General features: G+C 43.5%; 1 protein-coding gene across 1 annotated transcript in view; it reads left to right on the top strand.

Annotated features, from left to right (window-relative positions):
* The first annotated feature begins 553 nt into the window (after positions 1 to 553).
* The window catches only part of SLC7A13 (solute carrier family 7 member 13), a 39,628-nt gene continuing 18,902 nt past the window's right edge, over positions 554 to 21,279 (top strand). Inside the window, exon 1 of the mRNA XM_055124430.1 lies at positions 554 to 759. Coding sequence (XP_054980405.1) covers positions 554 to 759 — 206 coding nt within the window. The remainder of the gene's footprint in view (positions 760 to 21,279) is intronic.

Below are 21,279 nucleotides of genomic sequence, written 5' to 3'. Positions count from 1 at the left end.
CCCAGGGGGAGCCCGATCTGGAGCTTGGTATCCTTGGGAACCTGGGGACTTGAAAGAGTTTAAAAAAGGCAGTGGCTGAGGATGGACCCAAATCCCTGTGCACTGATACCATCCTCCAGGGGCCAGCCCATCAGCCCTGCACCACTGCAGACTGGAGAGCCCTTTGTCGAGCAGAGCTCCCCAGCACCCAGTTCATAAGATGGGGCACTTTCTTTAAGGAAGAATGCCACACGCAGGCAGATCGCAATGCTGCTGCCCAACCCCCATCCCCATAACATATGGGCAATTGTCAGGGACAGTAGATCAGTAGAACACAGGCCTCCAGCAGGCTGCCATCCCAGACCTTGGCATTATCAACCTGGTGGAAGCTCAGGAAGGGTCCCACTGAGGCACCCCCAGGTGGAATGCGATAAAAGATAGGGGAAGACCTCTTAACCTTTGTTGACAAGGTCCAAAAGAGCATGGAGCACAAGTTTCCCCTAGCGCAGCTGAGAGATCAGTTTATCACTGTTGGTATAGGACGACTACAGAGCATAGGACTGCTTGCATGGGCATGAAAACCGGCCCCATAGATAATTGGACATGTGCTACCCAAGATTTAGGGTTCCCTACGCAGCAGACCCAGGTGCTGGCCGCAGCCTTACAGATTCAGAATGAACTACAGGAGGGGCAACCCCCAAGCTCGTTAACAGAAGGGGGCAAGACCCCAATGTACATTGGAGCTTTCCCATTGTCAGGGGGATTCGACCAAAGACAACCGTACTGCTGGACAGCAAGGAGTTCAAAGGGCAGCTGGATTCAGCCGCAGATAGGACTATGATTAGGATTGAGGAGGTCCTCCCAGAATGGGACCTGAGAGCAGGGCCAGGGGTCAAAGGGATAGGAGGAGGACAGCTGACCCTCGAGACCACTGATCTGGTCTAGTGGGTAGACCCCACCGGGAACATGGGGTTCATTTGCCCACAAATTGTTAGAGGATTAGAGACTAACCTGATAGGCCCTGACCCCAGGGGCGTCTCAGGCAGTCAGCTGGTCCCTGGAACACCCCTGTGTCTGACATGAAAAGCCTCAGGGGAGTGGAAAATGCAAGATCTTATGATTAACTGTTTGATATCAGAAACAAAGAAGTGTGTCACTAAGGCAGCCTATCCCCCGGTCTGATAAGGAGATACCACCTCCCTGCCACAGAACTAGCCTTGACCAAGAAAGAAAAATGCTACCATATGACCACCTTAGGTTTCAACAACTTTTAAAAAGTTTTACCAGCTTATACCAACATAAATGCTTTTTGACCCCTTTTTTTTTTTAAAGAAGGAAGCTGGCTGGTCAGACTGGGAAACGGGGAACAATGTTCCCAATCAGCCAACAGGGTTTACTTTACCCTGGGGACTGCTCCTTCCTTTCTCAGTCTATCAATTTTCTCCCTGCCATTTTTGAAGGGTCAAATCGATTGATCAACTGCAGACGTGTGTACATGTGTGTGTGGTGTTTCTAGTCAATTTATTATCTGTCTATCTGTCTGTCTGTCTGTCTATCTGTCTGTCTGTCTGTCTGTGTAGAACACTCGAGTGTTAGAGCCACTTAGAAGTCAGCAGTAGAAATTCTGGGCAAGCAAAATTATCAAGAGAGGTCAGAGCGACGTACAGCCCGGCAATTTAAAAGGTCTAGGTATTTTGGGAATTTGTTAGACCAGGTTTAAACATAGACTTTTAATCAGAACGTGGCACTTACAGAGAAATTGAAACTCTCAACCTAAAGTTCTTATTGGTAGAACATTAATAGTCATTAAGAGTTGAAATTCTTTTGAACTTCAGGATCTGCACTATCTAGGAAAAGCTGCAAAGCTAGAGTCTGAAACTAAAGTGAGATAAGAGTACAAAGAATGCAAGGCTTTATCTTACTAGCTTCATGCTAGCCTCAGTCAACTTTAATGAAAAGTTAAGGCCACTCTAGGAACAAGAGGTACAACAGCCATTGAAATAAAGTGTTCTTATGCTTCCACAAACAGCGGCAGTGAAAATGTTTTCTATGCTGATACCTAAAAGTTTGGTAGGAACCAAAGGCCTTTTTCTGTGTCTGAAAATATGTTTGTATCATGGAATTGTTAAAAAGTATCTGGTGTAGAATCCCTAAGGTACATTGAAGACAAGGTCGGCAAAACCCTCCACAACATTGAAGCCAAAGGTATCTTCAAAGCTGACACGCCACTGGCCAAGCAAGTGAAAACAGAGATAAATAAATGGGACTATCTCAAATTAAGAAGCTTCTGCACCTCAAGAGAAACAGTGACCAAACTACAAAGACAATCTACAGAATGGGAAAGGATATTTACACAGTACCCATCCGATAAAGGGTTGATAACAAGGATATACAATGCACTAGTTGAACTCCACAAGAAGAAAACTGCCAACCTGATCAAAAAATGGGGTGATGAAATGAACAGAAACTTTCCCAAAGAATAAATCCGAATGGCTCAGAGGCACATGAGAAAATGTTCAACATCACTAATCATCAGGGAGATGCAGATCAAAACAACCATGAGATATCATCTCACACCACAGAGACTGGCCCACATCCCAAAAAACAAAAACAACCAGTGTTGGCGTGGATGTGGGGAGAAAGGGACTCTTCTTCATGCTGGTGGGAATGCCGACTGGTTCAGCCCTTTTGGAAAACAATATGGACGATTCTCAAAAAATTAAAAATTGAGCTTCCATTTGACCCAGCAATACCACTCCTGGGAATATATCCCGGAGAGGCAAAAGGGTGTAGTAGAGATGGCATCTGCATTTCTATGTTCATTGCAGCACTGTTTACAATAGCCAGAATCTGGAAAGCACTAGAGTGCCCCAAAACAGATGACTGGTTAAAGAAACTCTGGTACATCTACACAATGGAATACTATGTAGCTGTCAGAAAACATGAAGTCATGAAATTTGCATATAAATGGATCAACATGTTAAGTATCATGTTGAGTGAAATGAGTCAGAAAGAAAGAGACAGGAAGCCCCCTCCCCGCCCCCTGCCCGCCGCGGCTCGGGGCTTCTCCTGAAGCCCCTGCCTGGCACCTTTCCGCCGCCGCCGTCCGATCCTGACCAATCCCCACTCTGCTGCTTAGGGGCGTGTCCTCATCTCAGGGGGCGTGGCCTAAAAAGTGGGCGTGGCCTCTTTCCGGAGTGGCGGCCGCTAATGCGGCCGCAGTTATTTTTTTTTTTTTACCATTCCATGCCTTCTCCTTTGGCCACAATTGATAGAATTCATTCCTTCAAAGAACTCCCTGAGGCCCTCCCTTTCCCCCACTTCCCGCTGCCGTCTTTGTCTCCCGAGTTTCTGAAGTCACTCCCTGCTCGCCCGGCGCACCCCGTCTCCCGAACCGGCTTGTAACTGCGCACGTCCCCCCCATCAACAGGAAGACACTGGGGGCGTGGCCTGTGTCTTAGTGGGCGTGGTCTAAAGTGGGCGTGGCCTCCTCTCAGAGCGGCCAATGCTAACGCGGCCGCAGTTATTCTTTGCTACCTCAGCTCAATCCGTACTGTGTATTCCTTTGAAAACTCACTTTTGCGATCTCAAACATTTACGCAAAATAGCCATTAGCTTAGGCTGACAGTATAAAAGCTATCAGTGAATAAGGGAAGTTTAGCACAATCGGAGCCCCTTCTTCCCACAAAAAGGAAGAGGAATAAATAACTACAAGGTTCCAACTCTGCACTTCCGTGTCAATATGAAGAAACAGCGAAAATCCCCTCCACGAAGAGAGGGAGAAGAAAAGATACTAGAAACCTCAAAAGAGTCTCCCAACATCTACGACCTCTCAGATAAACAATTCAGAGAGGAAATATGGAGGAGAGTCGACCTACTCCAAGCAACTATGGAACAGACATCCAATAAATTAAGGGAGGAGATGAATCAAGCGCTGGAACGGTCTACCAAGAAAATACAGGAAGAAATGAGAGCAGAAATGAGAGCAGAAATTTCAAACCTTCGAACGGAAGTCTCACAAATAAAGCAATCGGTAGATGAAATAAAAATCTCACTAGATGCCCTCAACAGCAGAATGACTACAGCCGAAGACAGAATCAGCGAGCTTGAGGATGAGCTGCAGAAAGCTTACAGACAGCAACAAATAATGGCGAAAGACCTCAAAATGGCTATAGAGCGAATCAGAGCCCTGGGGGATGACTTCAAGAGGAACAACATAAGAATCATTGGAGTACCAGAACCACAGGGAAGTAACCCCAATGAAAAAAACATAGTCAAAGACATCATCACTAATAAATTCCCAGAGCTGGAGAAGGCAGGTGTCCAGATACAAGAAGTCCGAAGAGTGCCAGCAAAAAGAGACCCAAATAAAAAGACTCCAAGGCATATCATAGTCAGAATGGCGGATGCTGTAGATAGAGACACAATTCTACAAGTAGCAAGGTCAAAGAGGGAAATCACATACAAAGGAGCACCCCTCAGATTTACGGCCGATCTGTCAGAAGAAACCCTCCGAGCCCGAAGACAATGGTGGGACATAGTGAAAAAACTCAACGAAATGAATGCCTCACCAAGAATACTTTATCCGGCTAAACTCTCACTCAAACTCGAAGGAACCATACACTATTTCTCGGATAAACAACAGCTCAGGAACTTCATAGACTCAAAACCAATCTTGAAAGAAGGTCTAAAGGGGCTACTGTAAGACAAGGAGGAGCCCCATAAGAACAACAAATCCCACAGAAAGATGACACAAAACCACATCACAATAATCTCTCTCAATGTCAATGGCCTAAATGCACCTATCAAAAGACACAGAGTGGCTAAATGGATCCGGAAATTAGACCCAACATTCTGTTGCCTGCAAGAAACACACCTGAACAAACAGAGTAAACATAGACTCAAAGTCAAAGGATGGAAAACAATCCTCCAAGCAAACAACCCCCTTAAAAAAGCTGGAGTGGCCATCCTGGTATCCGACAACATAGATTTCAGGATGAAAAAGATCAAAAGGGACAGCGAAGGTCATTTTCTGTTTATCAAGGGATATGTACAACAGGAAGAAATCACACTCTTAAACGTATATGCTCCTAACAAACGACCGGCTAAATATTTAAAACGACTCCTAACAGACTTCAAAGAGGACATCACTAACAGCACAATTGTAGTCGGAGACTTCAATATGGCCTTATCACCTCTAGATAGATCCACAAGAACAAAACTCAACAAGGAAACACTGACTCTGAATGAAGAAATTGAAGAGAGAGGCCTAATAGACCTATACAGGGCCTTACACCCCAAAAAGAAAGAATACACATTCTTTTCCAGTGCACATGGAACATTTTCAAAAATAGACCATGTACTGGGCCCCAGAACATACCTCAATAGAATCGGAAAAATAGAAATTGTATCAACCATCTTTTCAGACCACAATGCGCTGAAGATAGAAGCTAACCACCCACAAATACGGAAAATCAAATCAAACACCTGGAAATTAAACAATTCCATGTTGAACAATGAGTGGGTCAAGAAGGAAATCAAGGAAGAAATCAAAAGATACTTAGAAACAAATGAGAATGAAGACACGAGCTACCAAAACCTATGGGACGCAGCTAAAGCCGTGTTAAGGGGAAAATTTATAGCTCTCCAAGCATTCCTCAGGAAGGAAGTAAGGACCCACATAGATAGCTTGACTTCACGACTCAAGACCCTAGAAAAGGACCAGAGAAAGGACCCCAAACCAGACCGAAGGAAAGAAATAATAAAAATTAGAGCAGAAATTAATGACATCGAAACCAGAAAGAAAGAGACAGACATAGAAAGATTGCAATCATATGTGGAATATACTGTAACTGAGAAGTACAAGTTGGCAATGATGCAACTTCTGGCAGAAATCTCTCTGGACTTAGTTACTAAAATACTAAAATACAGAAACCCAAAACCGTGAGGCCACTAGGTGCAGTCACTCGACCTCATACCTCTTCATTCTCAGCAATGGAAAACAAATTATCTAATGCTTCCTTTTCAGCAGGTCCGACTTTAGGGGAGAGACTCTCCAAACAATAATATTGAGTTTTGTTGAAATATTGAATGCAATAAAAGTGAAAGTAAAGTGAAATTTATTAGTTACACAGGCGGGGGCGGGCTAAGGGTGGGGGAGCTGGGGTGTTTGGGGGCTAGGGGTGTGGGGGTGCAGGGTGGAGCTATACTGTGATTCTTGGTGGTGGAATGTGTGCACTGGTGAAGGGATGGGTGTTCGAGCATTGTATAACTGAGACTTAAACCTGAAAACTTTGTAACTTTCCACATGGTGACTCAATAAAAAAAATTAAAAAAAATAATAATAAAAGTATCTGGTGTAGATAGCTTATGATTTGAAATAACTAAGGTACACGAACTATCGAAATTAAGTCAAAGAGGGTTTTCCCATGCTTCATAAAAATTGAGGGTCTAAAGGTCTTATGCTGTTATACCAATGTACATATTGTATCTGCATTGGATTCTAATCCAATTATTCGGATTATTTGACCTAGAGAATGTTGTGAATTGAAATAATTATGATACATGGAAACAGGTTCACAGAGTAATGCTTCAGTTTAAAATATGATTTTCTAGAGTTGCAAAATTGGTTGCAAAACTTATCATGCCTGTGTTTTATTTGATCTCTGAGACTTCTGGTAACTAAAATTTTTAAAGCTACTTAGCATACGGCTCTGTATTATAAGGGGTAAATCTCAGGTGTCAGCCTGAGAGTTTTTAAATATTTCCCCTGGGTCTGCCCATCCCCCTGTATTCCCAGCTCAGCAAGCTCTGCCTCAGTTACACTGGATATCCAGACCCACCCTAGCCTCAACAAGGAGTTCTGATCACACTTCTGCTCAGCAGATAAGACTTGCTAACTCTTACAGGTATTTGGTCCTTGCACCTTTGTAAATGAGAAAGGCTTGGGAAACAATTGATTCTTATATTTGCATTAAAAGAAAAAAAAGGGGGGCTGGAGCAATAGTACAGCGGTTAGGGCATTTGCCTTGCATGCGGGCGACCTGGGTTTGATTCCCAGCATCCCATATGGTCCTCTGACCACCAACAGGGGTGATTCCTGAGTACAGAGCCAGGAGTAACCACTGTGCATTGCCGGGTGTGACCCAAAAAGAAAAAAGAAAAAGAAAAAGAAAAAAAATACTACACTGTTGGTGGGAATGCCGACTAGTTCAGCCCTTTTGGAAAACAATATGGACGATTCTCAAAAAACTAGAGGTTGAGCTCCCATTTGACCCAGCAATACCACTGCTGGGAATATATCCAAGAAAAGCCAAAAAGTATAGTCGAAATGACATCTGCACTTATATGTTCATCGCAGCACTGTTTACAATAGCCAGAATCTGGAAAAAACCCGATTGCCCTAGAACAGATGACTGGTTGAAGAAACTCTGGCATATCTATACAATGGAATACTATGCAGCTGTTAGAAAAAATGAGGTCATGACGTTTGCATTTAAGTGGATCAGCATGGAAAGTATCATGCTAAGTGAAATGAGTCAGAAAAAGAGAGACAGACATAGAAAGATTGCACTCATCTGTGGAGCATAGAATAATAGACTATAAAACTAACACCCAAGATTAGTATAAATAAGTACCAGGAGGTTGTCCCCATCGCTTGGAGGCTGGTCTCTCATTCTGGGCAACTCAGAGAAGGGAACACCAAGTAAAATGTGGTAGGAGGTCATGCGGGGGAAGGGTGATGCGTGCCAGATATAGACTAGAGACTGAACACAATGGCCACTGAACACCTTTATTGCAAACCACAACACCTAATCAGAGAGAGAGATCAAAAGGGAATACCCTGCCATAGTGGCAGGGTGGGGTGGGGGGAGACAGGACTGGGGAGGCTGGGAGAGACGCTGGGTTTACTGGTGGTGGAGAATGGGCACTGGTGAAGGGATGGGTTATCAAACTTTGTATGGGGGAAACATGAGCACAAAAATGTATAAATTTGTAACTGTACCCTCACGTTGACTCACTAATTAAAAATAAACTATTAAAAAAATACTGGGAAACCTTATAGAAGGAAACGTCTAATGCTTATATTTTAACAGATGATAGACCTACTAATTCACTCTGGGTCCTGCTACAGCCTCATCTGGAGTAAAATTCATGCTCCTGGCTCAATCCCCAGACCACCTGAGACTTCACAACCCTCCAAACTTTAGCGCAGAACAGATTTCAGCTGGAAGTCACAAAGAAATCTGAGGAAGAGTCAGGGACACGGGACCCTCATGGGGAAGGACAAGCTGAACGTGGCCTGAGGACTTAGTCTGGGATTTACTGTATCAATCTAATCCTGATCGTCAGAGAACTTTGCACACATGATAAACTATGAGTGTTTTATCTTTTTTTTCATGATAATCTATGAGTGTTTAATCCTTATATCTGTGTTTTCCTAGAAATCAGAATTCTAAAGATGTCTCCGCTTAATTGCTAATGTAAAGTGAACTTTTGCCCAGTGAATATATGTTGTAAGAACTTTAGTTGTGAGCATCTTTAAAACTTTTTGAAAATCTACAGAACTGATGTAATGCTTGTGAAATGGTACTGCAGAATAGTTTTATCATGTTAAATAAGATGATTGTTGACTTGTGTCCAAACTTGTGAGATCATGTTGTACCAAGTCCAGTTTAAACTTGTGGGATGACTATAAGGAATATAGATATATGCCTTAAGTCAGAAAAATAATAGATGGAGATATCATCAGTGAGAAGTAGGAGAGCTATCCTGTCAAAGTGTAGTTGGTTTTGAAGTGGAAAAGTTGCAGGACATAATGGATGTAAAGGAAGTTTGAGGTTGTGTGTTGAGGAAAAGAAACTGTAATCAAATTATATTGCTATAAAAACTCTTTAAAGTATATTTACAGAATTGTTCTAGTATCCAGACTCCTGTTACAGTGCTCTTAGATAATTGAAAATCAATGTTTTCAACATGGAACTAAATGAATTTTATGTGATGGTCACTGTGCTTCCCTATCTCCTCTTCTAAGAAGGAGATTCTTTAACCCCCACAGGTAACCCTTCAGCACATTTGGAAGAGGGAGGTGATATCCTCTCTGACTATAGCCACGCTGTTTGGAATTGGACTGGCAGGAGCAGGGACTGGTATCGCTTCACTCACAACCCAGCAGAGCAGATTCTCATCTCTCCGAGCAGCTATCAATGAGGACCTGGAGAGGACCGAAACCTCCATCACTCATCTCGAGAAGTCCCAGAGTCCCTGTCGGAAGTGGTGTTGCAGAACAGGAGAGGACTGGACTTATTCTTGTTGCAGCAGGGGGGGGTTGTGTGCTGCACTAGGGGAGGAGTGTTGCTTTTATGCTGACCACAAAAAAAGTTGTACGTGATTCTATGGCCAAATTGCGAGCTGGGTCAGCTATATGGAAAAGGGAGCTTGAGGCACAAGAAGGATGGTTTGAGATGGTTTGGCATGTCACCCTGGCTTACCACGCTTGTGTCTGCCTTGGCTGGGCCAGTCATTTTACTATTGCGACTTGTAACACTTGGGCCATGTATTGTAAACCACCTTGTTCAGATGATAGAACCCGATTTGGGGCGGTGGTTAAGCTCAGCCATGCAGTAGATAGACTTGCAGACCCACCACCAGGAGATGCGGTCTGGGTGCGTTTGTCCATGGAAGGGGTGCAAGAAAGTGCAACATAGCCACCACTGGTGAGAGACGCTGGGTCGGGGAGCCAGAGATGGGTAAGACTCAGAGTAGGCAACCTAAGGCCCCTAAGGCCCAGCGTGAGGCTGTCGGGTAGCCCCCGGCAGCTGGCTCCTATATAAAACAAAAAGACGGAGATGTTGGGTCTCAGTGGCCAGCCTGAGACTTTATCCAAAGCCTCTGCCCCTGGAAGCAAGAGCCGGCCCTGTGTCCAGGGGCCCAGGGGCTCGCTCCAACACTCCCCGCACGGGCACTCTGCTTGAGGAGACAGTGAGATGAGGGCGTGACAGTTAACTGTTGCCTGAGTTTATTCACCCGGCCCTGAGACTGGGGAATACAAATCATTAACTAGCGTCCGTACTGCTCTCGACGAGATAAGCGTGATACATGCGTGGAATGCCTCCCCCCGCCCCGGTTGTATGCATAAAAACCCTGTGAAAGAGTCAATAAACGGAGACTGCTTGACCACCAGACTCCCCTGCTCTGCTCTGCCACGTTCTTTCTCGGCGCTGGCGCGGCAGGAATCCCGCGGTGAGCAGAGGGTCCGGGCAGCAGCTTTTCCCCTTCCCACTCCCTCTCCCATAGGGAGTAAGTCCGGCGACCTCGGGGGGCAGGGGGGATCATACTCCAGTGTGCCGGCGTCGAATGACAGGAAGGAAGGAAGGAAGGAAGGAAGGAAGGAAGGAAGGAAGGAAGGAAGGAAGGAAGGAAGGAAGGAAGGAAGGAAGGAAGGAAGGAAGGAAGGAAGGAAGGAAGGAGGGAAGGAGGGAAGGAGGGAAGGAGGGAAGGAGGGAAGGAGGGAAGGAGGGAGGGAGGGAGGGAGGGAGGGAGGGAGGGAGGGAGGGAGGGAGGGAGGAAGAGAGAGGGAGAGAGGAAGGAAGGAAGAGAGAGAGGAAGGAAGGAAGAGAGAGAGGAAGGAAGGAAGAGAGAGAAAGAAAGAGAGAGAGAAAGAAAGAGAGAGAGAGAAAGAGAGAGAGAAAGAAAGAAAGAAAGAAAGAAAGAAAGAAAGAAAGAAAGAAAGAAAGAAAGAAAGAAAGAAAGAAAGAAAGGAAGGAAGGAAGGAAGGAAGGAAGGAAGGAAGGAAGGAAGGAAGGAAGGAAGGAAGGAAGGAAAGAAAGAAAGAAAGAAAGAAAGAAAGAAAGAAAGAAAGAAAGAAAGAAAGAAAGAAAGAAAGAAAGAAAGAAAGAAAGAAAGAAAGAAAGAGATAAGGAAAAGGGAAGAAACTCTGATACAGAAAATGTTCCAGCCCAGTTTTTTTCCAAATTGAAGAATTCTTTTTCTCTAGCAAAGGCACATCTCAGCCAGCACACACCAACACAATGAAACGTTTCTACATTCCTTGGCAAATGATCGCTGTCTGAAGTCCAGCATTCCTCCTGCTACCAACGCAGGCACAAGAACTGAGGCCACCTGACAGCAGACAGTTTCCAGATCCCTGTTCCAGCCATCCTGTCCGCAACTATGCTTCTCCTTCTGGCCTAGGGATGCTCAGGCATTATCTATTACTCCTATTCACAGGATTACTCCACTGGTATTTCATGGCACTTTCAACCAGATTCTTGAAAATACAGAATAATAATAATAGTGTTAATCATAATAATTTTCTCCTAAGGGAAAGTAAATAGCAACATTCTCCTTATACTCACATTGTGATTTTAAAATCAGTGTACTAATAAGGGACAGCAATTAAGTCTTTTGCCAATTCTAAACTTAAAATATGTAGCTGCTACCTTTATGCTAATTCCTGTGCAACCTCTTTTTAAAATCTGTAAAAAGAATTAGAAAAAAATATGTAGTAGCGATAGCACAGCGGTTGGGCCTTCACCTTTCACGCGGCCAACCCGAGTTCAATTCCTATGCCCCTCTCGGAGAGCCTGGCAAGCTACCGAGAGTATTGAGCCCGCTCGGCAGAGCCTGGCAAGCTACCCGTGCGTATTGGATATGCCAAAAACAGTAACAATAAGTCTCTCAATGAGAGACGTTACTGGTGCCCGCTCGAACAAATCGATGAGCAACGGGATGACAGTGATCTACAAAGTATCTATCCGTTAAAGACTAAGATAATTGCTATTATATTTGAAAGTGGAACTCAACAGAAACATTTAATTTAGACATGAAAACTATGCTATCACATACAAGGTTTTTTTTTTATGGCTTAATGTGTAATTCTAAATTCTAGTTTTCTCTGAAAACTCTTAGTGAAATAGTTGGATTTTCTCATTTGAAGAACTCGTTCAGGAGCCGAATAGGTAGATAGTACAGTGAATAAGCTTATCCTGCACACAACTGACCTGACCTCCATCCCCGGCAGCCCATTTGGTCCCCAAACCCTGCCAGGACTGATGCCTGAGCACAGAGCCAGGAGTAAGTCCTTCTTAAATTGTAAGACTGTAATGCTTTCAAATTCTTTCATCAAATTAAATGTTCTAAATATATATGCTTTTGTAGAGCCATCTAGTGTCCGTTTAGTTTAGTAAAACTAAAAAGTGAAACAACAAAAAAAGTTTCATGTTACACTTAACAGTAAGATATAAGATCTTCTAAAGTAAGAAATGAATGCAGCAACTAAACACCTGACGACATTTCCTTACCTCAACTACTTCTACTCCTCCCCATATAGGAACCAGATTATTCATTCTATGATCCTAGTAATCCAAATTTGGCGAGAATTCTCTGATTATTCTGATTATTATAGCCTATTGAATTATATATATATAGCAGTACATGCTGCTACCTTCTTCTTCCAGGTGACGAGAAGTAAAATGACAGGGAATCATTCATATATACATATAAGGAAAAACAGAACAATATTGGAAGCAGCAATCAATTAGTGATATAAGAAAATTAAACATAAAAAAGAACAAATATTAATTCACATTGCCCGGTAGAGAAAACTGGTACCTGATCAAGGCTGCCAGGGAGGCCAAAAAAAAATGAATTTCAGAAATTCTCAGAAAGTAAAATCACTAATAAAGCCACAACCCCTCTCAAATTGCTCCTATAGTGCGTATAAATCAGCTGTGTGTGAATTTAAAAAAATTTAAACAGGATGTCTAAGATATAGAACATTCAACAGAGAAAAGACAAAAAAATAATAATAATAACTCCTGGCCCAAAAAGGAAAGTCTTAGAACTCCAAATGCAAAGTGGCAAAGATAGGAAGTGATGCAAATTAGATCAAAAGAATGGTTTCTAAGAAATAATTCTTAAAAGAGACAAAAGACAACTGCTATTTTAGTACATGGAAAGAACTTTAGAGTTCTACTGAAATATGGAGGAATAACTTAATTATACGTAATATTTTAGTAAGTATTCATAAAAATAAAAATATATATAAATACAATATACTGCCCAATTAGTATTGGATGCATATAAAAGAGCTGAATTTCTTTAACTAAATATTGAATAGCTAAACACATATCATACAATTATAACATTCTGTTAAATATATAGTGACAATGTCAGAAAAGAACAGAAGTGGATTCCCCTGAGAAATCAGGAGTTTTTGAAGAGAGATGCTGGACAAATATTTTTCTTGTTAACTGCATTTTAAATATGTTATATATAATTTGAATAATTGTAATAGAAATATATATGAGCCTGAGAGATAGTACAGTGGGTAGGGAGATTTTCTTCCACACAGCTGACCAGGATTAGATCACCTATACCACACAGAGACCCCTGAACACTGCCAGTAGTTATCTCTAAGCACAGAGCCAATAGCATGCTGGCCATGCTATTGATGAATTGACCAGAATTGACCCGAAAACAAAAATCAAAACACATGCACACACATGCATATATGTATATATGTATAAATATGAATATACACACATATACCATATATTTCTTTCTTTCCCACTGTATATGTTCACAGTTTGAGGCAATACATTCATAGACCATCTAAAAGATAGCAGTCTTGATGATTTCATTTGGTTTTATTTGAAGTTTGACAATATTTACTGAAAAGAAGAGCTCTTAACGCTTTGACATATACACAAAAGACCCTCCATTTCTTTTGTAAAATTTCTCCTCCAATGACTGCTTGAATTACATTGGTCAATTCTTTCTCTGTGTGAGAATGTTTCTTAGGTGTCTGTTGATACCAAGCTCTTATCTTGAAAGCACTACACATTAACTGCAATTTCCAGCCAAATTGTTTTCCTCAATAGCTATTTTCAAACTTGGAATGAATCGCTGGCATTTGATAGTACTCTACTGGAGTCTCTCTAGATAATTGTCATTTGGAGAAATTATGTGAACCAGGATATTACTGGGAAAATGCTGTTGGCATGACCTGTCCTAAGCTGGAGCACTTCTTTCAGTCTTGACATTCTGGTTTTTAGGATGGAGTTGTACTTTTGTGAAAGCCATGTTAGAAAGTATGTAATACTTAAAAGTTCTTTGAGGGGCTGGAGCGATAGCACAGCGGGTAGGGCGTTTGCCTTGCACGCAATCGACCTGGGTTCGATTCCCAGCATCCCCTATGGTCCCCTGAGCACTGCCAGGAGTGATTCCTGAGTGCATGAGCCAGGAGTATCCCCTGTGCATCGCCGGGTGTGACCCATAAAGCAAAAAAATAAAATAAAAAATAAATAAAAGTTCTTTGATTTATAATTTAAGGTTTCTAAAAAAGGCTATGGCGGGGGGGCAATCCTTATTCTTAGGATCCATCAAGGGAAGCACTGCTCCAAGACTTATGTGCTAGCAGTGTCTTACTAACCCTGTTATTAGCTCGGGTTAATTGTCAAATTTTGGTGAGTGAGTTATGTTGTAACACTTGTGTTGATTTTACCTCCAAGAAGGGGTCCTAAACCAGAGCAATAGCACATCAGTGACGGCGCTTGACTCAACCATAGCTGACCCGGCTAGGGTGCCTGGCACCACTAACGGCACCCAAGACCCACCAGGAGTGATCCCTGAACCAAAGCCAGGAATAAGCCTTGAGCACAGCCCAGTGTGGCCAAAAGAAAAAGAACTTTAGTTTAAAAGGGAGAGAAGCATGGGGATAACATAGCGGGCAGGACATTGCCTTGCACAAGGCCAACCTGGGTCCTAACCCTGGCATCACCTGAGCACCCCCAGGAGCAATTCCTGAGTGCAGAGCCAGGAATAAGTCCTGAGCTCATTGCGAGGTGTGACCCAGAAACAAAAAGAAAACAAAAGGAAAGGTTGGTCATAGTCTAGGTGACAATTCTTTCAACCCATTTACATGTGAAGTCTTGGTTTCTCCAAAGTAAATGTTGGGCTATCAACCTTTGTAATCTGAAAAATAAGAATCTCCAGTCAATGAAAGTTTGACTCGGAGTTCTTTTCCTGAGCCAGACCGTCATGGATTAAACAATATTTTTGCAAAAGTTGTTTCTATAAGGCTTTTCAAGGGTTTGGGTTTTTTTTAAATTGCCCTGAGCACAGTCAGAAATGACCCCAAAACAAAAATCAAAACAAATATATATATATATAAGTACAATATACTTTTCTTTCTTTCCCACTATATATGCCCCCCTTCCCCACACACAGTGGTTGCTGACCCCTCCAGCTGCTCTGGTACAGCTCAGGTACACTCTGGTGCTGCAGAAGGACCGCAGGTAACCTGGTTACAGCCAGTGCCCACACCTTCTGACTCCTCATCCCAAGTTGGAACAGGCAGGCTAGTGTAGGATAGCGTTGCTTTGCCTTTCCTCCCTGGCTGCTGGGAACTTGTGTTTGTTGATTGCCCCTCAACCTGTCAATTACATTTGTCTCCTAATCAGACTCTGACTTGTAAGTATTGCCTTTTTATTCTCCTTAATGTCCGCTGCATGGTTAGCTATTTCAGAGCAATTGCTTTTTGTATGGATATAGGAAGACGGTTAAAAAGACAAGCCTGTGGGGCTATGGTGCCGCCACAGGTCAACCTGTACCTGTGGGGCAAGTGCATCAGCAGCCTGATGGGGCCTTCAGACTTCCAGATACCCCAAAATTGCTGCTGTGCCTTTGGCCACACCCCAATAACTTGGGACCAAGTTTACCAAGCAATTAAATGGCCAAAAGTTAGGTATGTAGGACACACACACACAAACCACCTCCAGTTCAGCTACATAAGCTCAGTTGTTGGCCTTATTTCAGAGACCCATAAACTCAAAAGAGATCAAAGGTGCAGTTAGGGCCTGTAGCGAGAGGTAGGCAGGAACCCATGACTGAGACTTATGGGCCCGCTTGGGTCAGGACTGGGCCTCTTTCCCCTAGGTCCCCAGTTTTCCAGTAGCTTGGCAGTCACATTCGCAAACTGTCCCCAGTGCCCTGTAATCTCATCAACGTTCAAGACCCAGGGACTATAAATGAAAACTTCCAAAAGATAGCACTGCATAATGTCCTGACCCCTCACCAGGCTATCTGTACCAGGGCGCCCACAGGGGGCCAGGTAAGAGCCCTCCCTGCCCCAAGGGACTCAGCTCCGGCAGCCAAAAGCCTCCACAACCCAACCACTGCCATGCTCAAGGCCACTCCCCATGCACTGGGCCAAACCTCATATATGAGTGAACTTTTCCTGGACCACGTGGCTACTTTTGCAGCCACATGACACATTATTAAATACTCCTTGCCCATTCATGATAATTACCACACCACATTTGATGAGTTCAGATAATAGGCAACAAATCATAGAGGGAAATATATGTGCATATATACATATTTTCAGATATATTATATACCAAAGCTCACATCACCCAAACTTTAACAACATGTTAGTGATATTCTATAGAATGTCTTAATGGCTCCTGCCAAAATAGAACAATCTTCACTCTGTTTCCTATATGAATACTTTTTTGTAAGCATGTTCAGCAGTTCTTTCTAACAGACAATACAAAATACATTGTTTCGGTTGTGTTTTGGGACAGGGATTGGGGTTTGGGATGGAAACATCTCGAATTTGGTAGTGGGAAGGTGTAATGGTGTTTGAATTGGTGTTTGAGTATTGAATGTAATCAAACATTGTGAACTAATAAAATTTTAATTTTTTTTTAAAAAGTAATGTGGAGTTCATGCCCAATTCAATCAGCTTAATCAATAGCTGAATAAATAGCAGTGTTCCTACATTATATATAAAAAAAGACAAGCCTGTGGCTTGGGAGTTGGTTGACTCCAGGTAATATTACCTCCTGGACATCTGCTCTCTCAACTTAAGCCTCAGTTGCCCTTACTTACTAGATAACCAAAAGCAGGGTCCTGACAAGGGACTGGATGGACCCAGGGCAAGCAGTGAGCTATGAGCTACCCTGGCATCAAAATGGGCCTGGCCAAAGTGCCTAATGCTTAACTCTAAGTTAAGAGCTTGGCCATGGACAGATTCTGTTATAATCCAAAAGTAGTAACTAGATTTGGACCCTGCTGGGGTTAGGAATAATTAATCCAGCCTGAGCATTGTAGTCTGAGTCTGTGGTGAGATGTCCCCAGGAGAGTCACCCTACAAGCCTAAAAGTATCTATGACTGTGTCCATACAGAATGGTAAATATTAGGTAAACATTAAAAATGTTAATCAAGTCGCAAGTCTAAGGAAAGGAGAAACACACCTTGAGGGCTGTTTTGCCCTCTGGGCTGCAGGTGGTCATGAAGACAGGAAAAACATTTTGATCATGCTTCCTGGGGGAGGGGGACATGATTGGGGGGGCAAAAAATGTGATTGCAGGGAGACAGGGATTGATTGATTGCTGTGGGGGCATTGAAGGAGAAGGAGAGAAGAGAGAAAGAGACAACAGAGAGAGATAGAGGAGATGGTTATGGGGGAAAGAAAGAATTGCACGGTTAGAGAGAGAGATAGAGAGAGAGAGGGCTGGAAAAAGCTGGGAGAGATAAGAGATTGAATAAACAACTAATGAGCAACCAGCTTGGCCCTTGTTCTTCCTTCGTTCGTCCAAGGCAACAGCCATCCAGGATGGAGAAGCGGCTCAAGAACACCAAACCCGGGCAGCGAGAAAGCCAGGAGAGCCCACAGACATTCTTTCACATGTAAAACCTGCGCATAACGGGTTTACACAGCCCGTGAGAGGGATTTACACAGACTAGCAGTATTTGAATGTCTGGGGGAGAGCAAGACATTTAAATGCTTAAAGATATATCTCCACAACAGATCATATGGGCAGTCACCCATCATCAAAATATGAGTGCGAAAAAAAGATGCCATTCCCACAGACAGCAGAAGGGATGGCAGGAACGTCCTGGTGTGTGACGTTCTGCACCCCTGGCAGCCTCGTTTTGCTTTCAGCTTTCTCTACGGGCCAACGTGAGTTAACAATTATTCTTGTTTCTGTTCAAAATGACTACAGAAAGCAGAGTTCAGTGCCTGCCCATGCACAAAATTTCTCTGTAACCCATGAATTCAACTGTCTATCTTTGAATTCATTTCCCTTGAGGGTTAAGCTCAGAGACCAAAGATGTTTTATCCCCTCTTTCTTGGCCATGAAACTGCCAAGTAACTCTGCGAGCGGAGTTCGAGTTATTTCCCAGGCACAAAGTGTGTCTTGATATTAGAACCTCTATGATCACTTATCAAGCCTGAATGCTGTTGCTAGGTGTCCTAGTTGGCCGAGGGTCCCCAGGCAATTTAATCCACATGGGATAAAAGTCACACAATGCTAGAGGAGTCGCAGATACTACGGACTCCCTAGTGCTTGGAACACTTGAAGCCTGACTTTTTCCATTGCGGGAGAGCTGGCTCCATACCTTAAAGGAAAGTCACATATGGTCTGGCTGTTACCTGAACAAAGATGAGCTATGGTGGTTGAGGGCTACATCATGAGCAAAAATTATCCTGTTGTCATCTACTTCTGCAGAAAGCCTGAACTGAAATTCCCTGCCTGTCCAGGGAAGGCACTTGCTGTGCACTCAGCTGTCCTGGGTTCAAACTCCAATGCCCCCTCTTGTTCTTGGAGCCCACCAGAAGTGATCCTTGAGTAAGCCAGGAGTAAGCTCTAAATACTGCTAGACGTGACCCCAAAACAAAAGAAAAGTAATGTAAAATTCTCTGTTGTTTTATCAGGTATAGGACAAAACTCCCTCGGTTTGCACTCGGTTTGGTTGTGTGGAGGGTCTAAGCCTTTACCTTGTTTAGAGTTCAGAGTCTGTGCAGCAGTGGAGGCTGCCTCAGGTACTAGCCAGAAATCACCAGAGTCATGCAGTTTGCCCTAAGACTCTAAATTGTTCCACTGACAAGGAATATTGGCTTCTTTTACCTGAGGCTTTCAAGATGTCCAACCATCTGAGGTGATGGAAACTTCTGCCCCTAATCCTATCTTCAGAAAGGAGTGAAAAGCAATACCCTGCTAGTAGGAGACTTACCTTCATGGTAGGGCCAGTGAAATTTCCTGCCGGGAATTTTCTCACTCTGAGATAGGGCCAAGAGAGGCTTTTACCCTTCTTGGGGGCAGAGCCAAAAGTCACCCTATTAGAAACTTAGAGGCTCTCAGTAACCCCTCCCCTGGAAATGAGATGTGTAACCAACCTGCTCTTAACCAGAATTACCCCTAGGCCAAAACTTGAAGCTAGAAAACCTTTTAACTTTTTTTTTTAATGTTGTAAGTTAGTTCACAGTATCTGATTACATTTAATATTCAAACACCAATCCCACCACCATTACATTTTCCCCCCACCAAATTCGGGTTGTGTCCATCCCAAACCCCAATCCCTGTCCTAAAACACAACTGAATGAATATATTTCATATTGTCTGTTTTGTAGAACTGCTGAACATGCTTACAAAAAAAAAGTGTCCATATAGGAAACAGTGTGAAGATTGTTCTATTTTGGCAGTTTTGGCAGGTGCCATTAAGACATTCTATATGATATCACTAACATGTTGTTAAAGTTTTGGTGATATGAGCTTTGGAATATATATCTGAAAATATGTATAAATGTATATATGTATTTTTCCTCTATGATTTGATTTCTACTATCTGAACCCCATTAAATACGGTGTGGTAATTATGGAGAATGGATAGGTGTCTTATGATGTGTTGCGCACGGCTGCGTGGTCCAGAAATATGTTCAGTCATATGTGAGGCTTGGACCAAGCATGTGGGGTGCGGCCTGGAGTGTGGCAGCAGTTAGGCTGTTGAGGTTTTTGGCTGCCAGAGCTGGGTCCCTTGGGGCGGGGGGGCTCTCACCTGGCTCCCTTTGGGGCACCCCAGGTGAAAATAGCCTGGCACAGAGTCCAATGGCATGGCTATGGGGGCCTCATTTTATGCTCCCAAAGCAGCCCTGGGATCTGGAGGGTGGCCAATGAGGAGATTATCTGGCACCGGCAGGAGGTGGCTTATGGTAGTGACCCCTGGGTTGTGGGAGACTGGGGGAGACGGGCAGAGGATCTCCGCTTCCGGGTCCCATTGAGCCCAGAGTCCAAGGTCACTATGTTCCGTATTACCTGTGTTCCACGGGACTTCATTCATGCGTGAGGCTCAGCCTGAGCAGGTGGGTGGTGGCAACAAACCCTTGAATTTTTGAAGTCATCTTCAATATCAGAGAAAAACTAAAGTCAATATCTTCCGTGCCAGAACAGAATCTCAAATGTACTGCTTCCTTAGTAAATGCAGAGGCAAAAGTCAATTGCATTCACTCAAACCAAGACTTGCAGTGGCTAATTTTCATGTTTTCATGACCCTCTCCTTTGAATCAGTAAAAGCAACATTTATTTGTATTTAGGTTTTGTTTTTTGTTTTGTTTTGTTTTGCAAAAGGAGAACATGAAGCTGCTCCTTCTGGCACAAACACAACTGCTCCATTCCTTACTTTTCTTATGAATGTCCACGCGAAATCTATCTCTTCTCTGAGAATGACAGAAGACTTTTTGGCAGAAGCAAAACAAACTGGTCCTTTTCCTGGCATGCTCCTTTGGAGAGTTAAATATTAATGTTTCTGGAAAATTTACAAGAGCAAGGCAAATGCCCCAAGCTAACAACATTATCCTTTAATGGCCCATAGTCCCTGGATAAAGGTTTTCTGAGCTTTCTGAAGTAAAGGAAAGTAAAGTGAAACAGTTCTTTGCCCTTCCCGGGGGGCTCGTGCCCTCACAACTAATTAATAAGATAGTGGCATTGTCACTGTCACACTGTCACTCCGTTGCTCTTTGATTTGCTTGAGCAGGCACCAGTAACGTCTCCATTGTGAGACTTGTTGTTACTGCTTTTGGCATATCAAATATGCCAGCGGGAGATTACCAGGCTCTGCTGTGTGAGCAAGATACTCTAGGTAGCTTGCTGGGCACTCAGAGAGGGGCAGAGGAATCGAACCCGGGTCAGCCACGTGCAAAGCAAACGCCCTACCCGCTATGCTATTGCTCCAGTCCCTGCTATCCCTCAGCCCCAGAATCTCTTGTTTGGCACTGTCGAACAAGAGATTTTCTTCCCTAATGATACGCTGAGCTGATGGCCACTTTACTGTTGTGAAAGATGAGGTGATGTTTGCCTGGGTCAGAAAAGAAGTCTTGATGGTGGAGAGGGCCTGAAATAGACTTTTATGACAATGGCTGGCCTAAGACTCATTCTAGTTTCCATGGGCCCAGCCAATGTCGCTATTTCTCTTCCCAGTTAGAGGCATCCTCCTAAGTGTGACCTTTTAAC

The sequence above is a fragment of the Sorex araneus genome, chromosome 2, assembly GCF_027595985.1.
Source record: "Sorex araneus isolate mSorAra2 chromosome 2, mSorAra2.pri, whole genome shotgun sequence".
Classification (NCBI taxonomy): domain Eukaryota; kingdom Metazoa; phylum Chordata; class Mammalia; order Eulipotyphla; family Soricidae; genus Sorex; species Sorex araneus.
Note: the sequence above shows the minus strand (reverse complement) of the source record. Positions and strands in the feature narration are given on the sequence as shown.